Source organism: Saccostrea echinata, unplaced genomic scaffold, assembly GCF_033153115.1.
Source record: "Saccostrea echinata isolate AGI-Se365-2 ecotype Australia unplaced genomic scaffold, CSIRO_AGI_Sech_v1 ptg000014l, whole genome shotgun sequence".
Taxonomy (NCBI): Eukaryota; Metazoa; Mollusca; class Bivalvia; order Ostreida; family Ostreidae; genus Saccostrea; species Saccostrea echinata.
The window spans coordinates 19,836,287-19,856,803 of NW_026889763.1; the positions used below are offsets into that span (position 1 = coordinate 19,836,287).

Here is a 20,517-nt window from a genome sequence, read left to right on the forward strand (position 1 = left end):
GATCAAATTCAGTTTGTGAAAAATCAAGACGTTACAGGAACAGTTGAAACTTCAACTTTTAACCCATTAATATGAACAAAATTAATTGTTAATCTATTTACATTTGTTGTATTTATTACTGAGAGCGAGCATACTTGATGAAGAATGATAATATAGGTTGATGTGTTCAAAACAATAAAACAACAAATATAGATCATTAAACTTATGATCGATAAAGTTTTTATTTCATCTTACTGTAAGCTAACTGTTTTATCGCTACTAGCTCAAGCTCAACCCAGTCGATTAAATTTTAAGTTTACAAATATCAACTTGCTCACTTTATCACCAGTAAAAGTACAAAGATTTGCTGATTGGAATAAAAGTTTTCCTGTTCTCCTGGACACGCCTCCCTAGTTATTGCCTCACCTCTGTAAATAAGACCGTCAGACAGGTGCCAGTTTTCTCTGTGTTCTCTCTCATCATGTGGAGAGTGTTAGTCCTCGTCATTCTGACTCCGTGTGTGCTGGCAGGTAAATCAAATTTCAGTTTAAACTTCATCAATTACATGATTTATGGGCACAGGTATTTTAAGCTTAATGAAATGATTTCTTACGAAATTTAATGAAGATCTTTGTTAAAAAGCTTTTTGTTGTATGTTTCATAGAATATTAATTTCACAATACCAGATAACAAGTTGAACATCAATAGGACATAGATTAAATTATGAAATAATTTCATGATGTGATCACTAATGGGGATTTTTTATCCTTTGTTCTGCGTTTGTTAAATTTTCTTTACGTCATTTCTAGATAAATAAAGAGAATGACGTTTTTATCTTTCCCGTAAAACAGAAAACCACAACACTTAATACTCATACAACCTTGTAAGACCTTGATCACAGAAGAAGAACTAATCATAATTTCCGTTTTGAAGTTTTTGGACTTGAAGATCTGATAAATCTAACCAAATTCTTATTTTTTAAGCGCTTATGTGAAAAATATTTGGTCATACCTTTAAGATCTTTTGAAGCCCAATACATTGCTCATATGTACAGCTTGTAGATTTCTCTTATACACATGTATTTATTTCATTGAAACATACAAAAATTAGCAAACTGTCCAGGATTTATTTGAATAAAGCTTAACTGATTATTTGGAAAAAATTAAGAAATATAAAAAAAAACAACTTGCAAACAAGTTTCCGATCACATTTCCTGGAGGAAGATTTCTGTGAAGCTTACAGGAAGAGAAATGGATATTTTAGCTCAAAGTTCAGAAGTCTATACATGTAACTAAAATTTCCATAATTTCCTATAATTAACTATAGTTAACTATAGTAAATGCTTTGATCCTCTGATTTACCATAAAACCCTTCTTTTTTATATAGTTCTTTTTTTTTAGATTTAGGGTCTTAAAATCTGTTTAATTACACACCAATGGTGTAAATTTAGAAATAATATGTGAATTTATCTAACAAGAAATGTATAAAAGACGGAGAAAATTTATTAATATAGATCTCAGTTCTAAGCTTTGCGACATTAAAACGCATGTAAAATTCAAAGATAAGCCATTCTTGATTGAATTTAAAGTTGCATACAGCTAATTTTGGATCAAATTTAAATTCCAACCACATTTATTTGTTTTCTGTATATACAAGTATATAATACATTCAAAGTATATAATACATTGAATGAAAATTGGAGGCAGACTGAGCCGTTTTTGAGCCCTCTCCCAACTGCATTCAATTTTTTTGGCCTCTCAGATATTTTGGAAGGCTGCCCCCTCCCACTTTGGAAACCATTCTTAGGGGCATGAAATTATAGGGGACGGCATTTAACTGTTTTCTGTGAAATGACTTTCTTTTGCCGTTGTCCTTCAAGCACTTGTACAATTTTCTGTTTCCGGAATTATAGTTTACATTAATGAATGCAGATTGTCATGATCATTACTATTTTCCTTTTAATTTAGATACCTGCTCAGGTCGTTGTGGGGCGGGTCATGACCCCAGTAAGACGTGTCAATGTAACACTCACTGTGTAACCTATGGAGATTGCTGCGCTGACTATCACACCCTCTGTACACAACGTAAGTTTAATTCCCCGTATCTTGACAGATACACACCTTTCTTAATAATTATTGGTAATTGAGATCAAATAGATATTTTATTGTGAGCAACATCGCTAAACTTTTAAATGAGTAATAAAGTAATATCATAAAACTATGTTAATATACATATCACTGAAAAGGTTATCGCATTTTATTACATTTTCAACAGTGAAATACTGTGATTTATTTATTGAATAAAAGTGATATTCTCTCACAGTGTGAAAGAATACCAAAAATGATATTCTCTCACAGTGTGAAAGGATATCAAAGTAGGTAAAAAATAATTTCTGGCCTGTCATAAGATAGACTGAGATAGTAACTAAGTATCTTGATAGAGCTAAAACTGCAAATGTTGCTAAAATCCATGCTATGTAATGTTTTCAGTCTGACACACAACTTCTAAGCTATGACGTCTCAACCGCTCAACTATGACGTCAAGCCTATGACACTGTGTTATTAAGAAAAGACAGAGGCAAAGGGAAAATCAAAGAAAACGTAATAAACAGAAAATTCAATATTTTGTAGATGAATATGGAATTTATTTCACTCGTGAGGCAGGATTTTTTGATATTTTCACTCGTGCTTCGCACTCGTGAAAATATAAAAAAATCATGTCCCACTTGTGAAATAAATTCCATATTCATCTACAAAACATTGAATATCCTCTATATATTACAATACCCTCTTTTTCAGAGACTTGTACCGGAAGATGTAATGCCGCCCTAGACAACAGCAAACCCTGTCAATGTAACAGCGCGTGCGTCAATTTCGGTGATTGTTGCCCGGACTATCAAACGTTGTGTGTTGGTAAGCTCTGTCAGTGTTATCTAGTTCACTTTGATACAGGAAAAAAATTGTCCCCCTTTGCAAAGAAATGCTACAAATTGGGAGACAACCAATTTGTTATAAACGCTAAATAAGCGGTCTCTTTGATTATTAAGATAAAAGATGTAAACTACCAATTTTCAACATTATTCAAGCTCATAGTCCATTTAAACAATACAAATCGGGAGCAGAGCAAACACAGATCTCAAAAAAAAAAAAAAAAAAAAAAAAAAAAAAAAACATCAGTGGCGGGATCAGGTCCCATGGAGGAGTAAGCAACCCACTAAATATGTTCGGATGCCATGATCTTAAGGATGACTTTTACTCAGAGGACAAAAAATTTCCACGAATAAGAATGAAATACCACCTATTACACATTGTAGAATCATGATTTTAGTGATATTATTCACTTTCAAATAACTAGGTCAATGATATTATTATTTTATTGAAATCATACGAATTAAATTTTAACATTGATATTCATTCAATACATTGTTATTTTGTCCATTTACAATGTAGACGAATTTTTTGGTTTTAAGATATTGTACTTTATACATGTAGCAATCCGTTTCTTTCAACTAAAACCCTAAGTAAACGTCATCCTTAAATGACACTCGGCACACCTCGGCCAATTCGTACCTCATCTAACCTCGGCTGTATCATGCAAACCTCCATTGAACCGGAGCTACTTTATAAGCAATATGGCAGCGCCCTACATTTACACGTGCACAGTGTGCTGAATTCGATTCTTTAACAAACATGTGATTATGTTAAGATACCAAGTCCTTGTTTCCTGGTAAGTGTTACTCTAAGTGTTACCTAAATGCTTTTGAAAAATTTCAACGTATATCAGATGCATGTTTATTATCGTTTTCAAAGCGTTACGTTTTCCCTAAGCGGTAAACAGGCAGCCTTATCACAAATGTTAAGTGGAGACTCATATCAAGTTTCCTCGTACAGCCGAGGTTTGATGAAGGTGACGGAATCAGCCGAGGCTTGCCGAATGCCTTAAATGAGTCGTATATTTTTCATATCCAATACACTTGACAAAGTTAGTAAATGTATATGGTTTGTTTTATCGAAATGATACTGATGTTCATAAAAGACTTAGACTGTTAAATAATACATTATAATGGAAGAAAAAGTGAGCAGCAGCAAACTGAAAATAAAAAATTATTCACATGTCTTACTTTCCAATGGATAGCTTTTTTAGACTTAGCAAGAATCAGTCTCGAGCTTTAGAGGCACAGTATAACTATATAGCAAATTTTATTTAACTACTTTATGAGACTCATTTTTCATTCAGATGGAGGCACTCCAGATATAACCTGTGACATCAGCTGCCTTGCCAACCAACTGTGGGACAATGACGTCAACAGAGTTCAAGTTTGGGAGTACGAGGTCAACCACCAGGGGCAGACAACTACATCCAGTACATCAGACGAAGCCGCTCAAAAGTAAGGATATCTACCTAACATTGTGTAAAGTCAAAGGTATCGATATCTAAATAACATTGTGATAAGTCAGAGGTGGATATCTAAATAACATTGTAAAAAGTAAACAATATGGATATCTAAATAACATTGTAAGAAATCAGAAATATCGATATCTAAATAACATTGTGATAAGTCAGAAGTGGATATCTAAATAACATTGTAAAAAGTAAACAATATGGATATCTAAGTAACACTGTGAGAGGTAAGATAAATAACATTATAAAGAGTCAGAAGTATGAATATCTAAAAAAAATATTGTAAGAAGTCAATAATATAACAGAAGTAAAATAAAATTGCACAAAACATGGTGGGTAAAAACTATATTGCATACTATAATAGTACAGTTCTCTTTTCTGCTTGAACTTTCAGTAAGGCGTGACATTCTCGGCTCTATATAATAAGCGTCTCTCAAATAATGACCTAGATTTTCATTGGTTGCAAGATTAGCTCATCAATACTGAAATTTACACAGCTCTCATTCACGGGTGAAATACACATGTGATGAAAATGGATCAGACTTCAACGAGTGACGCAAGGGACCAATGACATCGTTTCTTACAGTAAAGAGGTGTGGCTTATGTCATCTCCTCGTTTGTCAACACCAATGTAAAGTTGCTAATGTTATTAATTTCTTAACCAATGAGAATCTGATTCACCATTGAAAAGAAGAGAATGTCACGCCTTACTGAAGTTCAAGCAGAAAAGAGAATTGTTCTATAATTAGACAGATTCTAACACAATAATGTTAATTCTCAATATTAAAGGGTTTTTATCACGTCTCAAAATTTTTTTGATATGACAGAGTTTACATGTTATTAAAATCATATATTTAAAAATCTTTGCTAGAAAATTAATATTGTTGATGTTTCAGCGATTCAAAGTTTGAAATTCTCAATATGCATATTTTGATCGCCAATGCTACGCGCCATTGCTCTGACGTCCTAGGTGTCAATCCTGGTCAAGCAAAGTACTTAATGTGTATACAAACGGCTCATTTGTTGTGTCTATTAAACCTGTTAGTAAATAAATAAGTGATATTTGGATAAATGACAGCTAGTAAGGTATAATTTGTGGCTTTAGGGTGCAAAAGTGTGCACAAGAAAGGATTTGGGAAGACTTTTTTCACATTTCTTGGACTTGGTCGAGAAGTGAAAGGGGGTCCTTTTTTCCTGCAAACGCGAGCTCTTTGTTCCCATTCAGAACAATCGTCTATGCCCGATCACGATTTTTTCTGAACTATAAAATATTTTAAGGACATGGTACCTTTTTAAAACGGCAAAAAACACTCAACACACATTTTTAAAGTCGCATGCTAGAAGGAATGTTGTGAACTTCGTAATGGCGTATGGCGCCATTGAACACTGTTGAAGAAATGTCATTTCTAGTACATGATATTCACTGGAACAGATCGAAGATATACAAGATTTATTTATATATTGTACAGTTTATTAAAGTAATGAAGAAGTTAAATTTAAAATTCTCATATCCATAAATATTTACAAATTCCAACTTTAGTTATTCGTTCGATTTAGTCGGAAGTCCCGAGTTGTCAACGGCATCGTCTTCGGTGCCCTCTCCTATTGTCGGCATACTTTATTGGTTATTTCTCTCTGCTAGACGATAATACATAAAATATTGACCGTCCATTACCAAAAGAATATCGGCGATGTCAAAATTTCCACCGACATTATTGTGAAGTGTATTTATTGAAAGTCAAAATCTATTTCTGTTCCGTTGCGGAAAATTTTTAGGCATTTGATTTTGGTGTTTATGTTCAACATACTTCTTCCGCTCCACGAGCTTTTCATGTTGTGAATTTTATCGATGGTATTTCACAGACCCCACAGTGTATGTAATTTTGTTATTTCATTTTCATCTTTATATACGGTAAGTGATAAATAGTGCATTTCTTTCAATATCTATGATGTATTCAATTTATGCATTTAAATATTTTGGTCATGAATGAATTTATTACTCCCTGACCTATGATACGTTTTTGCATGTTTTACATTGTATTGTTTATATTTTGTTGTAGCATCTACGGTTTATTCCTAGAGAATAAATTAAGTTTACTAGCTGTCGTGTTCTCGACTTTTTAGGACAGCATATTAGATGACTACCGGCCGACACCAAATCAACATGAGATACCCTCCGGGGAACAGACTCATGTTCAGCCAGGCACCCTGGGATCAGAACCGACAAGGACTTCAGAAAGAGTAAAAGTTCCGACACAAAAGGCACAAGAACAGTTAAAGGAAAATGTAAATAAGTTTAGAGAAAAACTTCTTCATAAAGAGAATAGAATTAGATCAGATATTGAAGAATCTACTACATGTTCAAAAGAATTAACAATTCTGACCTCAATCCGCGATAAGATTGAGAGAAACCTTTTGGTTTATAAACAAGTGTATAATGAAAGACAGGAATTTATGAACAGACATAGTTATAGTGATAGTAAACGAATTTTGATAGACAATAGCTGTAGACTTATTAGTGAAGATACAGAATCGTGTCCGACAGAACTCAGCGAGACTATAACATGTATAAGATCTTTGGAAGAGGAGACAAACACTATTAGTGGTTACTAAGAGTGTCTTCAAGTATCAAATCACTACAGAGAGTAGAAGAAGAGAAGGTTGCCAAGCTAAGACGTCAGAAATCAAAATTACAATTTGAAGAACAATCATATGCAGCAAAATTGAGACAAGAGCAGGAATATTTAGACATGGAACTAGAATTGCTAAAACATCAAGAGGAAGTTCAGATAGCAGAAACGAGAGTGAAGTTCGAAATGGGTGATGAAGAAAGGAGTCATGTTGATCTAGGATTACCGAAAGTTTGAGGGTTTGAGAAATCTAAAACTTTTATAAAGAACTTACCTCTTAATCCTCAAGTAGAAAAGTTTGTTCCACAGTCGGATAATACTCTGCCTTCCGTGTCAACGACATGTGTTCCAGAAACTTTACAACAACCTTATACATGTAATCCACAACAAGTGCGACCAGCTATAAATCCACCACAACCCATACTGGCAGCTTATCCTAGATATCCTATGCAGCCGACATACCCACCCCAACCCCTGCCTCCTATGTATGCTCCTCATACTCCTCGGCCTATGCATCCTATGTTCTCGACATACACTCCACGACCAATGCAGCCTATGTATACACAGCCTATGCCCTCTAGTGCACAACCTGTGATATCGCAGCCTAGTTTTGAATCTGGGAATATACATTCTCAAAGTGACACTCAACCTCAACAGTTTTCAGCTGTGCCGCCAACTGTCATTCCTATAACTACTAGTGCTACTGGTAATTTCATGAACAGTTACATGATGAAGAAAGACTTGATCTCACAAAGACTTAGGAAGTATGATGATGATCCTTCATCTTATAATCTCTGGAAAGGAAGCATTAAGAGCATAGTGTCAGAAGCCACACTGAGTCCCCTTGAAGAGATAGACTTACTCTTAAGATGGTTGGAACCTGAATCAACAGTTCAAGCTACTAGAATTAGAAGAGCTAATCCTAGTGATACTGGTGCTGCACTTTAAAAGATTTGGCAAAAGTTAGATGAACGATATGGATCACCTGAACTGATCGACTCGAAGTTACGATGTGAACACATGAAAATTCCTGTCTTACAGTTACCAAAGGACAAAACATTGTTATACAGCCTCGTCGACCTCTTGGGGGAAATAGAATGTAACAAGAACAATCCTCAGTATTCACTGCTGTTGTCTTATTATGATACACCAGTCGGCATCAATCCTATTATGTCTAAACTACCAGAAAACTTACAGAACAAATGGTGTGACAGAGCCGTGAAATTTAAAATAAAACATAACATTCCATTTCCACCTTTCAAGGAATTAGTGAAATTCATTCATGAACTCAGTGTTTCCTTGAATGAACCTGGCTTTGTGTTTGATACTCCAGCTCCATACACAGGAAAGGATAAACCAAAATTTACCAAGAAACCAACCACTGTTGTATCAAAGAAAACTGATGGTTTCATAGTGGAGTCTCTAGACTCATCCACATCATTGAGATTACCTACCCTCATTAAATGCAGAAGAATTCCACAAGATATATCCGAGATACCTACCCCCGAGATCGTGGAACAGTATCCACACCTTTGTGGCATCTCATCAGAAATTCCTAAATATGATCCAGAACATCACATTGGACTTCTGATTGGACGTGATTTGACAGAAGCACACCATGTTTTTCAACAAATCATTGGACCCAAGGACAATCCATTTGCGCAGAAAACATGCTTTGGATGGGTTATAATCGGAAATGTGTGCTTGGATGGAAAGCACTTACCTATGCTGGACACTCCAACAGATTTTACCATCACAAGTTTTAAAACTTATGTATTACCTAACGGACGATCTACAATCTTTCAACCATGTGACAAGGAGTTGAAAATATTAGAGAGAGATTCGAGTCGAGATATGGATATTTTCAAGAGAAGACATGATGATAATATCATTGGTCATTCTGTGGAGGATCGTGATTTCCTAAGTCTTATGGAAAAAGAAATGAAAATTAGTGCCTGTGGAAATTGGTCGGCACCTCTTCCATTTCGTAACGACAGACCTCCCTTACCAAATAATAAACCAATGGCATTAAAGCGAGCAATGATTCTTGATTCAAGCTTAAAGAAGAATGAGAAAAAATGTCAACACTTTGTTACATTCATGGACAAAGTAATACGTAACGGTGCAGCAGAGATTGCCCCAGACTTAAAGGGTGGACGAGAGGTGTGGTATCTTCCATTGTTCGGAGTATACCACCACAAGAAAAGGGATCAGATACGCGGAGTCTTTGACTCTTCTGCAGCATTCCAAGGAGTGTCTCTTAACAGTGTTCTCCTCACAGGACCTAATTTGACAAACAATTTAGTGGGTGTTCTCCTTCGATTCAGGAAAGACGCTGTGGCAGTATCAGCAGATATTGAACAGATGTTCTACTCATTTCTTGTTAACGACGACCACAGGGACTACTTGCGATTTCTCTGGTATAGGGATAATGAACCTAACAAGGAACTCGTTTACTCATGAAAAATGATTTCTATGTAGACGATGCGTTGACTTCTTTACCAACTGCTTCACAAGCAGTCGATTTGTTGAAAAGAACTCAGACTGTACTTAGGAACAATGGCAATATTAAGTTACACAAAATTGCGTCAAACCATAAAGATGTGATGTCGGCTTTCTCCAAGGATGACCTAAGCAAAGAAATATAACTGCTAGATTTAGAAAAGGATTCGTTATCTGTACATCAGAGCTTAGGTTTGTCATGGGATTTATCTACAGACAGTTTTGTGTTTCATGTGGATTTTGCCAAGAAACCTAACACAAGACGTGGTTACTTGTCCATGCTTCACAGCATTTATGATCCTTTGGGTTTCACTGGACCCCTTGTGATCCAAGGAAAGATTACGCAGCTATGTTAAAGCTTCCCGAAGCTTTAAAATGTGCTCAAAACATAATATGTCATTGCGAGGTCGGTTTTGATTTTAATTTATAAATATTGAATTTTAGTACTTCCAATGTATATAGAGGGTTTCCTCGGCTATATATTAACATATTTGTTATGATATCACATGACTTTGTTGATCACGTGACGGTCATTTATATTTTTTTGAAGTGTTTCATATAAATTGCTTCGGCGCAGCTGATTAACACAATAATTATTAACATTTTGTAATATAAATAAACTCATCGTATCCTTGTGTATCCGAAATGTGCTTGGGAAAGCCATAGTATTACTTAGATACAAAATATTTACTCAGAAATTCAACTTACCTACAAATTTGAGGGTATTTTCCACACAATATCGTAATCTGTATTAAAACAAACCCAACACACATTTTTTCCCAAGCAAGATTCAGTTAGAAAACAACCTCTTCTTACAGATTTCCATAAAAATTCTCAGATTAATCCTCATTAATCACCTGCGCCAGACTCTTTTATACACACAAAATAAATTCTACCTCCAACCACGGGTATAGAACAGTACATTTCAAAAGTATATTTTACATAAGCATTTTGAACATGCTTAATTTAAATCAAGGGTAGGTAAGCGGTGTATTTTTAAAATATTCGGACATTTAAGGCTTAAAAACCCTTTAACAACCCGTGAATTTTGCAGTTTGAAATAAAGTGTAAAGTTCATGACACTCTCCCCGTCATAACACCTCAAGTTTGCAGTGACTTGACGTATTTTCCATTATGACGTCATATTTTGGTAGTTAGAGATGTGAAGGCACAGAGTGTACTGTGATATTTTACGGGAAGCCTTAACCTATCTGCGTATTCTTCGTGAAATTACAGCACTGTATGACTGGGATGATGAGATTGACCCCTCATGTGTTTGTCATTGGGAATCATAGAAGGATCGTTGTACATCACTACAGCAAGTGACTGTTCCTCGCACGTATTTTACCAAATCTTTGAGCCAGAGTGAAACGGTTGAACTTCATGAGTTTTGTGATGCTTCGGAACAGGCTGTTTCGGCAGTTTCCTACATGAGAATTTCAACTGGGAATAGAAGTATCTTTTGTCTTCGGCAAAGTAAAATTAGCGCCCCTTCATGGACATACCATGCCACGACTTGAACCTTGTGCAGCCTTACTAGCAGTAGATGTAGCGGAAATTGTCACATGCACCTAAGTATCAAATTTACAACCACAAAGTTTTATTCTGACAGTATGATTGTACATGGCTACATCAACAACCAAACTAGACGTTTCTACAATTATGTGCCAATCATGTTGAGCGTATTCTACGAACATCTAATCCCTCTCAGTGGAATTATGTGAAATCTACAGAGAACCCACCAGATCTAGGAACACGAGGATTAAACTCAGCTCAAAATTTATACCAGGAGTGGTTGAGAGGACCAGAATTCCTCCATTTCAATACAGAAACTGTCAACGAATCCTTTCCTCTCATTAACCCGGAACACGACAAAGAAATTTGTGTCAGTGCTAAAAGGACAGTGGTTAAGGACTTTAACCTTACCAAGAACTTTGAAAATTTTTCTAGCTGGGACTCTTTAGTTAGTGCACTTATGGTGCTCAAGACTTTCATTAGAAAGAAAAAACAAGTTGTGTCAGATCCTGTTACAATCAGACGAGACAGTGAATCAGTGGATAAGTAGTACCGGTAATTATTTTCATACGCCAAAGGGCTGAAGAATCAACGTGCAAAGAATATGAGGAAATTTGGAGAAATTTTATGTACCGTAAGAATTTTTTGGTAAAATTGTGGACATGTAGACAGGTGGACAGGTTGACAGGTCGACAGGATGACAAGTCGACGGGTTGACAGATTGTTTGGTTGACAGGTCGACGGGTTGACAGGTAGTCAGGTCGACAGGTTGACAGGTCATAGGACTTAAAGGAAAAAAAATGTCACTCACGAGGTACTTAGTACGTAGATGGCCGAAGTGACAGCCATAATTAATTCAAGACCAATTACTACTATATCTGACGATCCTGAGGTACCATTTGTGTTGAGTCCAGCAATGCTTCTGAATCAGAAGATGTACGGTCACTATTCTAAGTGTATGGATGTTGACATACGTGATATATACAAAGAACAATGGAAGCAAGTACAAGTCCTATCTGACTTATTCTGGCAACAGTGGAAAACCTGTTACCTTCAGAACTTATAATCCCGTCGCAAGTGGATATCTGAAAGAACAAACTTGAAGGTTGGAGATGTAGTAGTCATCAAGGATCGTGAGTCAGCTAGATGTCAGTGGTCTATTAGACTTGTGGAAGAAGTCTTCCCTAGTGCAGATGGACTCGTGCGGAAGGCTTCTGTGCGTGTTATGATTAATGAAAAACCGTGTACATATACAAGACCAATTAGTGAACTTATTCGACTCATAGATTAACAGTTTTATGTCAGTTAAACTGCCAATTTGAAGTGAGTTATTAACTGTTAAATTTTATTATTTGACCTTGAAAATCAATTTGTGTATTGCAATGAAATTTTATGTGTAGGATCCTGGTCACTGCACCATATTTTCTTATATTTTGTACTGTAATAAGTGTATGAATCGGAATGTGTTTGTTAAATTTGATATTATTATGTAGTAATATTGTTATAATAATACCAATATTAGGCAGGGAGTGTTCCGTTGCGGAAAATTTTTAGGTATTTGGTTTTGGTGTTTATGTTCAACATATTTCTTCCGCTCCACGAGCTTTTCATGTGAATTTTATCGATGGTGTTTTACAGACCCCACAATGTATGTATTTTTGTTATTTCATTTTCATCTTTATATAAGTGATAAATAGTGCATTTCTTTTAATATCTATGATGTATTCAATTTATGCATTTAAATATTTTGGTCATGAATGAATTTATTGCTTATTGGTAGTGTACTCCCTGACTTATGATACGATTTTGCATGTGCTACATTGTATTGTTTATATTTTGTTGTAGAATCTACGGTTTATTCTTAGAGAATAAACTAAGTTTACTAGCTGTCGTGTTCTCGACTTTTTGGGACAGCATAATTTCGTATATTTTTTCTTAGGATAAGCTTTACGAGTTCTAATTGACCATTGACACCTATGACGTTTCAGTACCACGTGACCCCTATCTAATTAGTGGAGATTTTTACTTCGAGAACTCTATATTACGGGCGTTTTATCGCCTAATTATGACTGTTTTCTAAATTATTTCAAAGTTAAATGATAATTATATTTTTCCAGAATATAATAGTGTTTCATTTTTTAAAAAAATAGATACGTGATAAAAACCCTTTAAGCGAAGTCTTAGAATTTGTATTCTACTTACAAAAAAAATATAAACAGAATTATATTTTTTACCCATCAAATGGATTAGATTTTCGAATATTTGTTTTAGATTATTTACCTATCTTCAAGAAGAAACCGTGTTCCAGAAGCCAACGTATCGAACATTTATTGCTTTGTTGGACAACTACACACCAAGCACATCACAAACAGAGAGTCAAGGCAGTGCAGAATGGGTGGAAATTGACGCCTTCCTGGACGCTATACTAGCAACAGATATCATGAACCACCTTTACAACTTCCTCGTGGAGCATGGTATGTGTTTGTTGTGATAAACTCAACCAACATTTACTCTGTTCATGATAATTCATCCAAGTCCTGTCCAATCTTTCTTAAGAGGGTCAACTTTGCTGCATATAGAGTAACGTCATGGTGATTCTATTCTTATTTTTTTTTTTGTTTACTTTACCTTGTTTGAAGGAGGTGACCAAACATTAACATGTATAATGGACTTGCGTTAGAGTTTATTGATGTTGATTAATTTTTTTTTCGTTTTTGCAAATATTATATAAATTGTCTCTCGTTTAGTTTTAAGTTTACACAGATTATGCTTTGAAGACCATGTACGTGCTTTTGTACCATAAAAATATAAAAGTCTATAGTGCCTTAACAAGGTCACGTGACGGACGCTGCTTCCTACAGAGAAGTACTAAAGGAGCTGTGGTTTAACCTATACGCCAGATCCAGCAGCGGACCAATCAACAGCAGCGGATTTGAACACGTGATGGTTGGAGAGACTTCATCAAAAGTTTCTGGTTTTCATAACTGGATTCAGTTTTATTTAGAAGAAAAGAATTCCGCCATTAATTACCAAGGCTGGGTGTCCAGAAAGCAGGTAAGAAAGCATACGAGCTCATTTACTAAGTTTAAAAAAGATGTGTAAAAAAAGTGCTCGAATATTTCGTGAATTAATGTCAAGATCTAGTAATGGAAAGGTGTCTACAAATTTCTCATTTTTAGTAAATGAAAAGGGTGAAATTACCGAACAGTGATCGACAAAAAGACATGTTTTAGACTGTCATTTTCAATGAAAAATGAAGGAAACAGAGGTGTGGTAATCTGTAATCGGTTATCTGGTAGCTCAATCGAAATGATGGTAAGACAATACACATGGAAATTGTTCAGTTACTTTCAAATATTTATCGCTTACAAGGATGCTAAGAGATGTAACGAAAAAAACCGAGTACTCAATCAGAAATGTAAGCGAGTAACCGGTTACTAAATTCGTTCAATTTGACAATACTACTAAGAATATATGACACCTTGGGGATTCAGCTTTAGATACCTGTCACTTAGCCATATTTCCAATACATATTCACAAGAAAGGGAGATTCTTTTCTGTATTTAGATGCTTTTAATTAAATAAAACAGGTTCATTTCTGAATCAGAAAGATTTCCCGGCAAAATGGCAAGAGCTAAGCTCCACCTCCTATTTTATGGTCATCAGTGATCTGTTAGATTTCCTTCTCTAAATCTAGAGTCCCTGTAGTTTAATTACTGATAACCTCTGTGTGGCTAGTGAAGGATTCCCCAAGTGGTCACAATGATTTATTGCGTCTTTCATGAGCAGGTAGTCACAAATCAAATCAGAAGCTTTAATAACGGAACATTCACATGTGGTAGTGTTTATGTTTCATTATTGTTAAATAATTAGAAAACCATTTCATAATAACCAAGAATTTAACATGCATCATAAAGCAGTGATAAACTTCTTTTTCTTAGCCAAAAAATCTCAAAATTGTTGAAAATATCGAAAAAATACCTTTGGTGTATCCTTAAAAACCATGATGAACAATTCTTTAAACTTATTTCAGAATCTATAAAATGTCAAACAAATCAAAAATGTTAAAATAATGAAAAATATTTCATTTGATTATAGTGATACATTCTTATATGCAAGGAGGCTGGTTGTGAAGTCATCCAAGAGAAATACATGTTTCTCTTAGATTCTGTAGATCACCAAATTTTGGCGACACTTTAATTTCCGAGATAGCCATTTGGTATTTATAAGTGAGATATAATTTTCACGAACTCTGATTATTGTTCTATGGTATCTTTTGTACTACAAATAAACGCGAGAATTTAATTTTCTCAAGCAGGCTGTCTTGCGTAAGTACGAAAAATAAAGTTCTCGCGAATGAAAGTGATCTACAGTAGTTTTAAAAATGTTTCCTGTGAATTTATAGTCCAAATCGAAACATAAATTTAAATGTTAATCTTTTAAATGATAAAATGTGGAAGTATATTTCATGAAGTTAGATTCCTAGACCAATGCGCAAACTAAATCTATTCATAATTACAGGTACTTTCTATTTAGACATGGTCATAGGCGAAATACTGGGAAAGGGCGCTGAACCTCTTCGATTTGGGGCTTTTTCAGGACTCTAAGGTCTACGAATTATTTTGACCAACACAGCAAATACATTTTTAAAAGCCCAGAAATGTGCTCTAATGTGCTGCAAGGCAGTATTTTAGGCCCTCTACTATTTTTAATCTATGTCAAAGATATGGCTTCCAGTATTGATCCTGACTGCAAACTTATTTTATATGCTGATGATAGTGCAATCTTATTTTCTCATAAAAATGTAGATTTTATTTCAGAAAAACTTAGTACTGTTTTAAAACAATGTTCAAATTGGCTAGTAGATAATAAGTTATCTCTACACCTTGGGAAGACTGAATGTATTTTATTTGGATCAAGAAAGAAGCTTTCAAGTGTCCAAGATTTTCACATTGAGTGTAATGGACATACAATACATTCTATGGAAAAAGTTAAATATTTAGGAGTTTTTGTTGATCAATTTCTGAGTGGTGAATTTATTGTTGAGTCCATTGTACAAAAAGTCAACAACAGGTTGCGTTTTTTATACAGACAAGCTCGTTTTTGGATATAAGAAGTAAAATGTTATTATGTTCTGCTCTTATACAATGTCATTTAGATTATGCTTGCTGTGCATGGTATGCAGGTTTGTCAAAGAGTTTGAAAAAGAAATTACAAGTATGTCAAAACAAAATGGTAAGATTTATTCTGAATTTAACTCCTTTACATTCCATAAACTACAAAGTGCTTAGTACATTAAATTATTTAAATATAGAAGACCGGGTACGACAACTCAGATTAAACCATGTGTATAACATATATCATGGTTGTGCGCCATCCTATCTAAGCGAAAATTTTACTTTAAGGTCAGCCGTGTCTTCACGAAACACTAGAGCATCCACTAATGAAGATTTTTTTTATTCCTCACGTGAAAGCATGTCAAGCGGATACGTTTTACTATAATGGCATTAAGGACTGGAATTTTTTACCAGCTTCTATTAAATGTACTAAAGGAAAGAGTACTTTTAAGAAACAAGTTAAGAGTTTTATCTTACAAAACGGCATTTTAGAACATGAAAGTAATATGTTTCAGCATTAACTTATAAAACATATTTGATTATTTTATTGATCCAATATGTTGTCATACTTAAATTAAATTTAACGTGTAAGCAACGCAGTGCTAAAATTATAGTGCCAAAAATTGCAAAAATTGCTATAGTGCTTTAATGATGAAACATTGTATTTTTATCTTACTTAGGGTAGGTCCCCATTGGAAATGGGTTATCCTGGTATCAACTAGTCACTATCTAAAATATGGTTTCCTGAATATCTATTTATAAATCTATTTAAAATTTATGGATTCTCAAATATTGCCTTTCAAATGACTATGTATATTTATGTGTATTTGTTTTATGTATGATGACATATGATACCAAATAAATGATGATGATAATTAAACATATATTTGGAAATATCTGAAAATAACAGCATTGACCCCTACTTTGAGTTTTCTTTTTCTTTTTCAAATTTACCAATTTGACGTCAATTCGTAAGAATTTTTAAAGACTTAAAAATGGCATTTTACTACTGCAAAAGTTCAAATACGTGTTGTGCGCAAAAATGTAGTATATTTTTCTATGTCAAAATTTCTATGTATTCTAATTGAAAGATGACTGTAATAAGTACCTTGGGTAATTCAAGTTTTAAAAAAATTAGAGAAAAATACTGAAAACCGTGATTTATGTGCAGGTTCAATTTTAGTCCAGGAAGGTCATGTTAAATGTACTATAGCGCCGAAAGACGCGTATCGACCCCTGTTTTATGATTTTCAATTTAGCTTCGTGTGTAGATATTATAACATACATAACAAGACATCTTAAGACTTCAAATTGCAGGATCCAACCTCCTAAAGGCAAACATTTTTATATAATTATTTTGAGAATTTATGCAATATCCCGTTATTCTTTGCTTTGACAACGTGTAACAACCATGTATATTTTGCTTTAAAATTTTTTACATCGTCCAAGATGGGTTATGTCATATCAGATTTTCAACTTATGCACCATTTTTTTAATAAATCTGTTTTATTGAGATGACGTGAAATTCATTTAAAGTTGCATAGAAATTTATGACGATGAAATATATGGAAATAACGAACAGTATTCAAGCTAAAAAATCCATTAACTATTACAAAATAGGAGCAGAGCAAACAATGACCCCCGAAACATCAGAGGTGGGATCAGGTGCCATGGAGGAGTGAACATCCCCTGCTGACCGGACACACCCGTCGTGTGCTCCTTGTCATGATCGGGAAATAACGGAAAAATAATTCAGTGTGTGTAAATAATGGCCTAACAATTAGTATGAAAAAACGTCAGTCAGCATTTGACTCAATGATAAATTGTATTTTCTGACAAGGTCATTGTATCGATCATAAAACTTACGAAATGATGACTTTAAACGAGACTGTTGATATTCTTGTTTCATCAACTTGTTTGTCAATGATTTACCTCGTTTTAGAAATTGTACGTACGTAGAGCATGTTCTTGCGTATCGAATCAACTGAGAAGATTGCATAAAAGATTGCATAAATAAACTCAGTAGAACAAGTTACTGGGAAAGAAAATTATGCTTACATTTCTGTGCATTGTGCGTATGATTCTTGACGTCTCAAAATATGGCGCCTACTGTCTCTTTAATTGTTGATGGACACTTCTTTTCTCTTGTTTTTTTTTTTAGCCTCTCAATATTGTTGCTGCGAGATTTACCTGGAATGGTCTGTCTAAAGCCAAAGGATCGTTCTTTGTTGGTGTAAGTCCGGAGTTTGACATCGCCATCTACACAGCATGCGCACTGACCAGGCCAAATGCTATCTGTTCCTTTGCAATGGCGGGAAACTCACTTCAAATCCAGACATACGATGTAGCACATAAAACTGGCCTGCAAGTGGCAACCGCCTATCCAAATATTTAAAAAGCTTTTGTTATAAAATAATCTGAGTAATTTATTGTCTTTGGTTTCTTCAATAAAAATGTAACTCGGAAATGCACATATCTTGTGATTGGTCATCAACAAAATTACTTTGTTTGAAATCACTCTCTTCTACACGAAAGTACTCTGAAGTTGGTATTTAAAAATGCTGGAGCTCCTCATTGACAAAATTTCTATACAGGATGTTTCATAATGTATGTTACATTTTGAATTTTCAATTTGACAAACACAAGAAAAAGATACAGACAAGTGTTTTTATCAATTTGATGCATGTATCCATAAGATTCATAATGTATAATTACCAACCAAAATATTAAACACAGGACGAAATCTCAAAAATTAATGAAAATAAGCGAAAATTCTAAAGTACGCCAGTTTTGTTACGTTGAATTTCACATCGTCAAAAACCCAAATTACTTGCTCTTAATGATCTCCACTATTTCAACTACAAATGAACATTTCTTCTCGAAATTTGTATAACCCTGTCGCATATATTTGTAAGACACTCCTCATTTGAAGGTTTATGGGGTTTTTTAGAGCTCATTCAGTATCTGTAGTCTAAAATTGTAGACCCTGTTCCTAAAGAACCCCTACAGAAAAGGGCCCAAAGATTGAGACTGGCGAATACAGAAATCAAACTCCTTTCTTGGGGTATTGCATTATTGAAGTTTCTCCTTCACCACTGTTAATATCTTAGTGAGCAGTAAAGAAAGAGGCTTGGTTGAACATTTACTGGAACCCGCTATTTATCTTTGTTTGTAAGGATTTTTATGAAGTTTCAAAATATAGATATCGTAATTCAAATTCATTTTGTCTGTTGGGAATATTAAAAATATTCACGCATAAGATTTTGGACAAATTCTGCTTCATATGAATACAAAAAAGATCTGCTAATAACGGGGCGCAATTGGTACCCATGGAAATTCCAATGGATTTATTTTATTTAATTAACACTGTATTATTTACATGTTTATATTTTATGTCTTCATTTTCTCCAAATGCATATGACAAGGAGACATAGGTATCGCCGCTTGCAATAGCCAACAACGCCATCTTTCTGAAGAGCTGGTGCCATTTTAAAAAATTCTGCATACGCAACTTCTCCGTTTTCTGTAAAAATAAAAACAAATTTTATAATGAATGGATAACTCAGCCGTAATTTGCTATCGTATTTAAGTGTTTTGAATTAAATATGTTCCAGCATTTTATACTTTTTTATTTATTATCATGCATCCAATTTCTTGGAACACTTCACATTTTGATAAAGAAATGATTTACAATATGATATTAAAGCAGATAGAAATTGACATTTAGGATAATATCTAACAAAGTAAATTTGCAAATATATATATATATATATATATATATATATATATATATATATATATATATATATATATATATATATATATATATATATATATATATATATATATATATATATATATATTTAAAATTTTCTTTGCGTTATCAAGTCTTCCTTTGTTGTTGCATATTTCCTTCAAAAACTAAAACATGAATATTCAGTTTTTTTTTGATCATGTAATTGTTTTCTTGTTTCCTTTGATATGCACCTAATAATTTTAGAGCCTCATTTATCATATTTAATTGGCAGATTATTTTGATAAATTTTCATATGACTGTACAAGAATGAGAGATTGACTTGGAGGGGGTCTACATCTTCAACCCTGCAGTACATACTGTTCAAATCAAGGCGTGCAAACACTTTTTTAGGGTCATGCTTCTTGTATCCGTGAGTTGCTTTCAAGAATTCTTCACGATGAATTTTGGAATCAGAGTTCAAATCATAAGCACGAAAGTTACAAGATAGACGCACATCTTCCTCCTGAAATATGAAATGTAAAACTAACAGTGATCAGGGCCAAAAACCAATTAATACAAAATGAACATAAGAGATGCGCATCAGGTGGCATGGAGGAGAAATCATCCCCTGTCTTTC

At 34.2% G+C, this 20,517-nt stretch overlaps 1 protein-coding gene across 1 annotated transcript; it reads left to right on the forward strand.

The window, feature by feature from the left end:
* Positions 1-451: 451 nt before the first annotated feature.
* Positions 452-18,539, forward strand: LOC133186913 (uridylate-specific endoribonuclease-like). The gene is made up of 7 exons (XM_061322301.1): positions 452-509; positions 1,947-2,063; positions 2,778-2,891; positions 4,216-4,366; positions 13,299-13,501; positions 13,861-14,081; positions 18,306-18,539. The coding sequence occupies exons 1-7, from the start codon at positions 461-463 to the stop codon at positions 18,537-18,539; spliced, it is 1,089 nt and encodes a 362-aa protein (XP_061178285.1). The 5' UTR covers positions 452-460.
* The last annotated feature ends 1,978 nt before the right edge of the window (positions 18,540-20,517 follow it).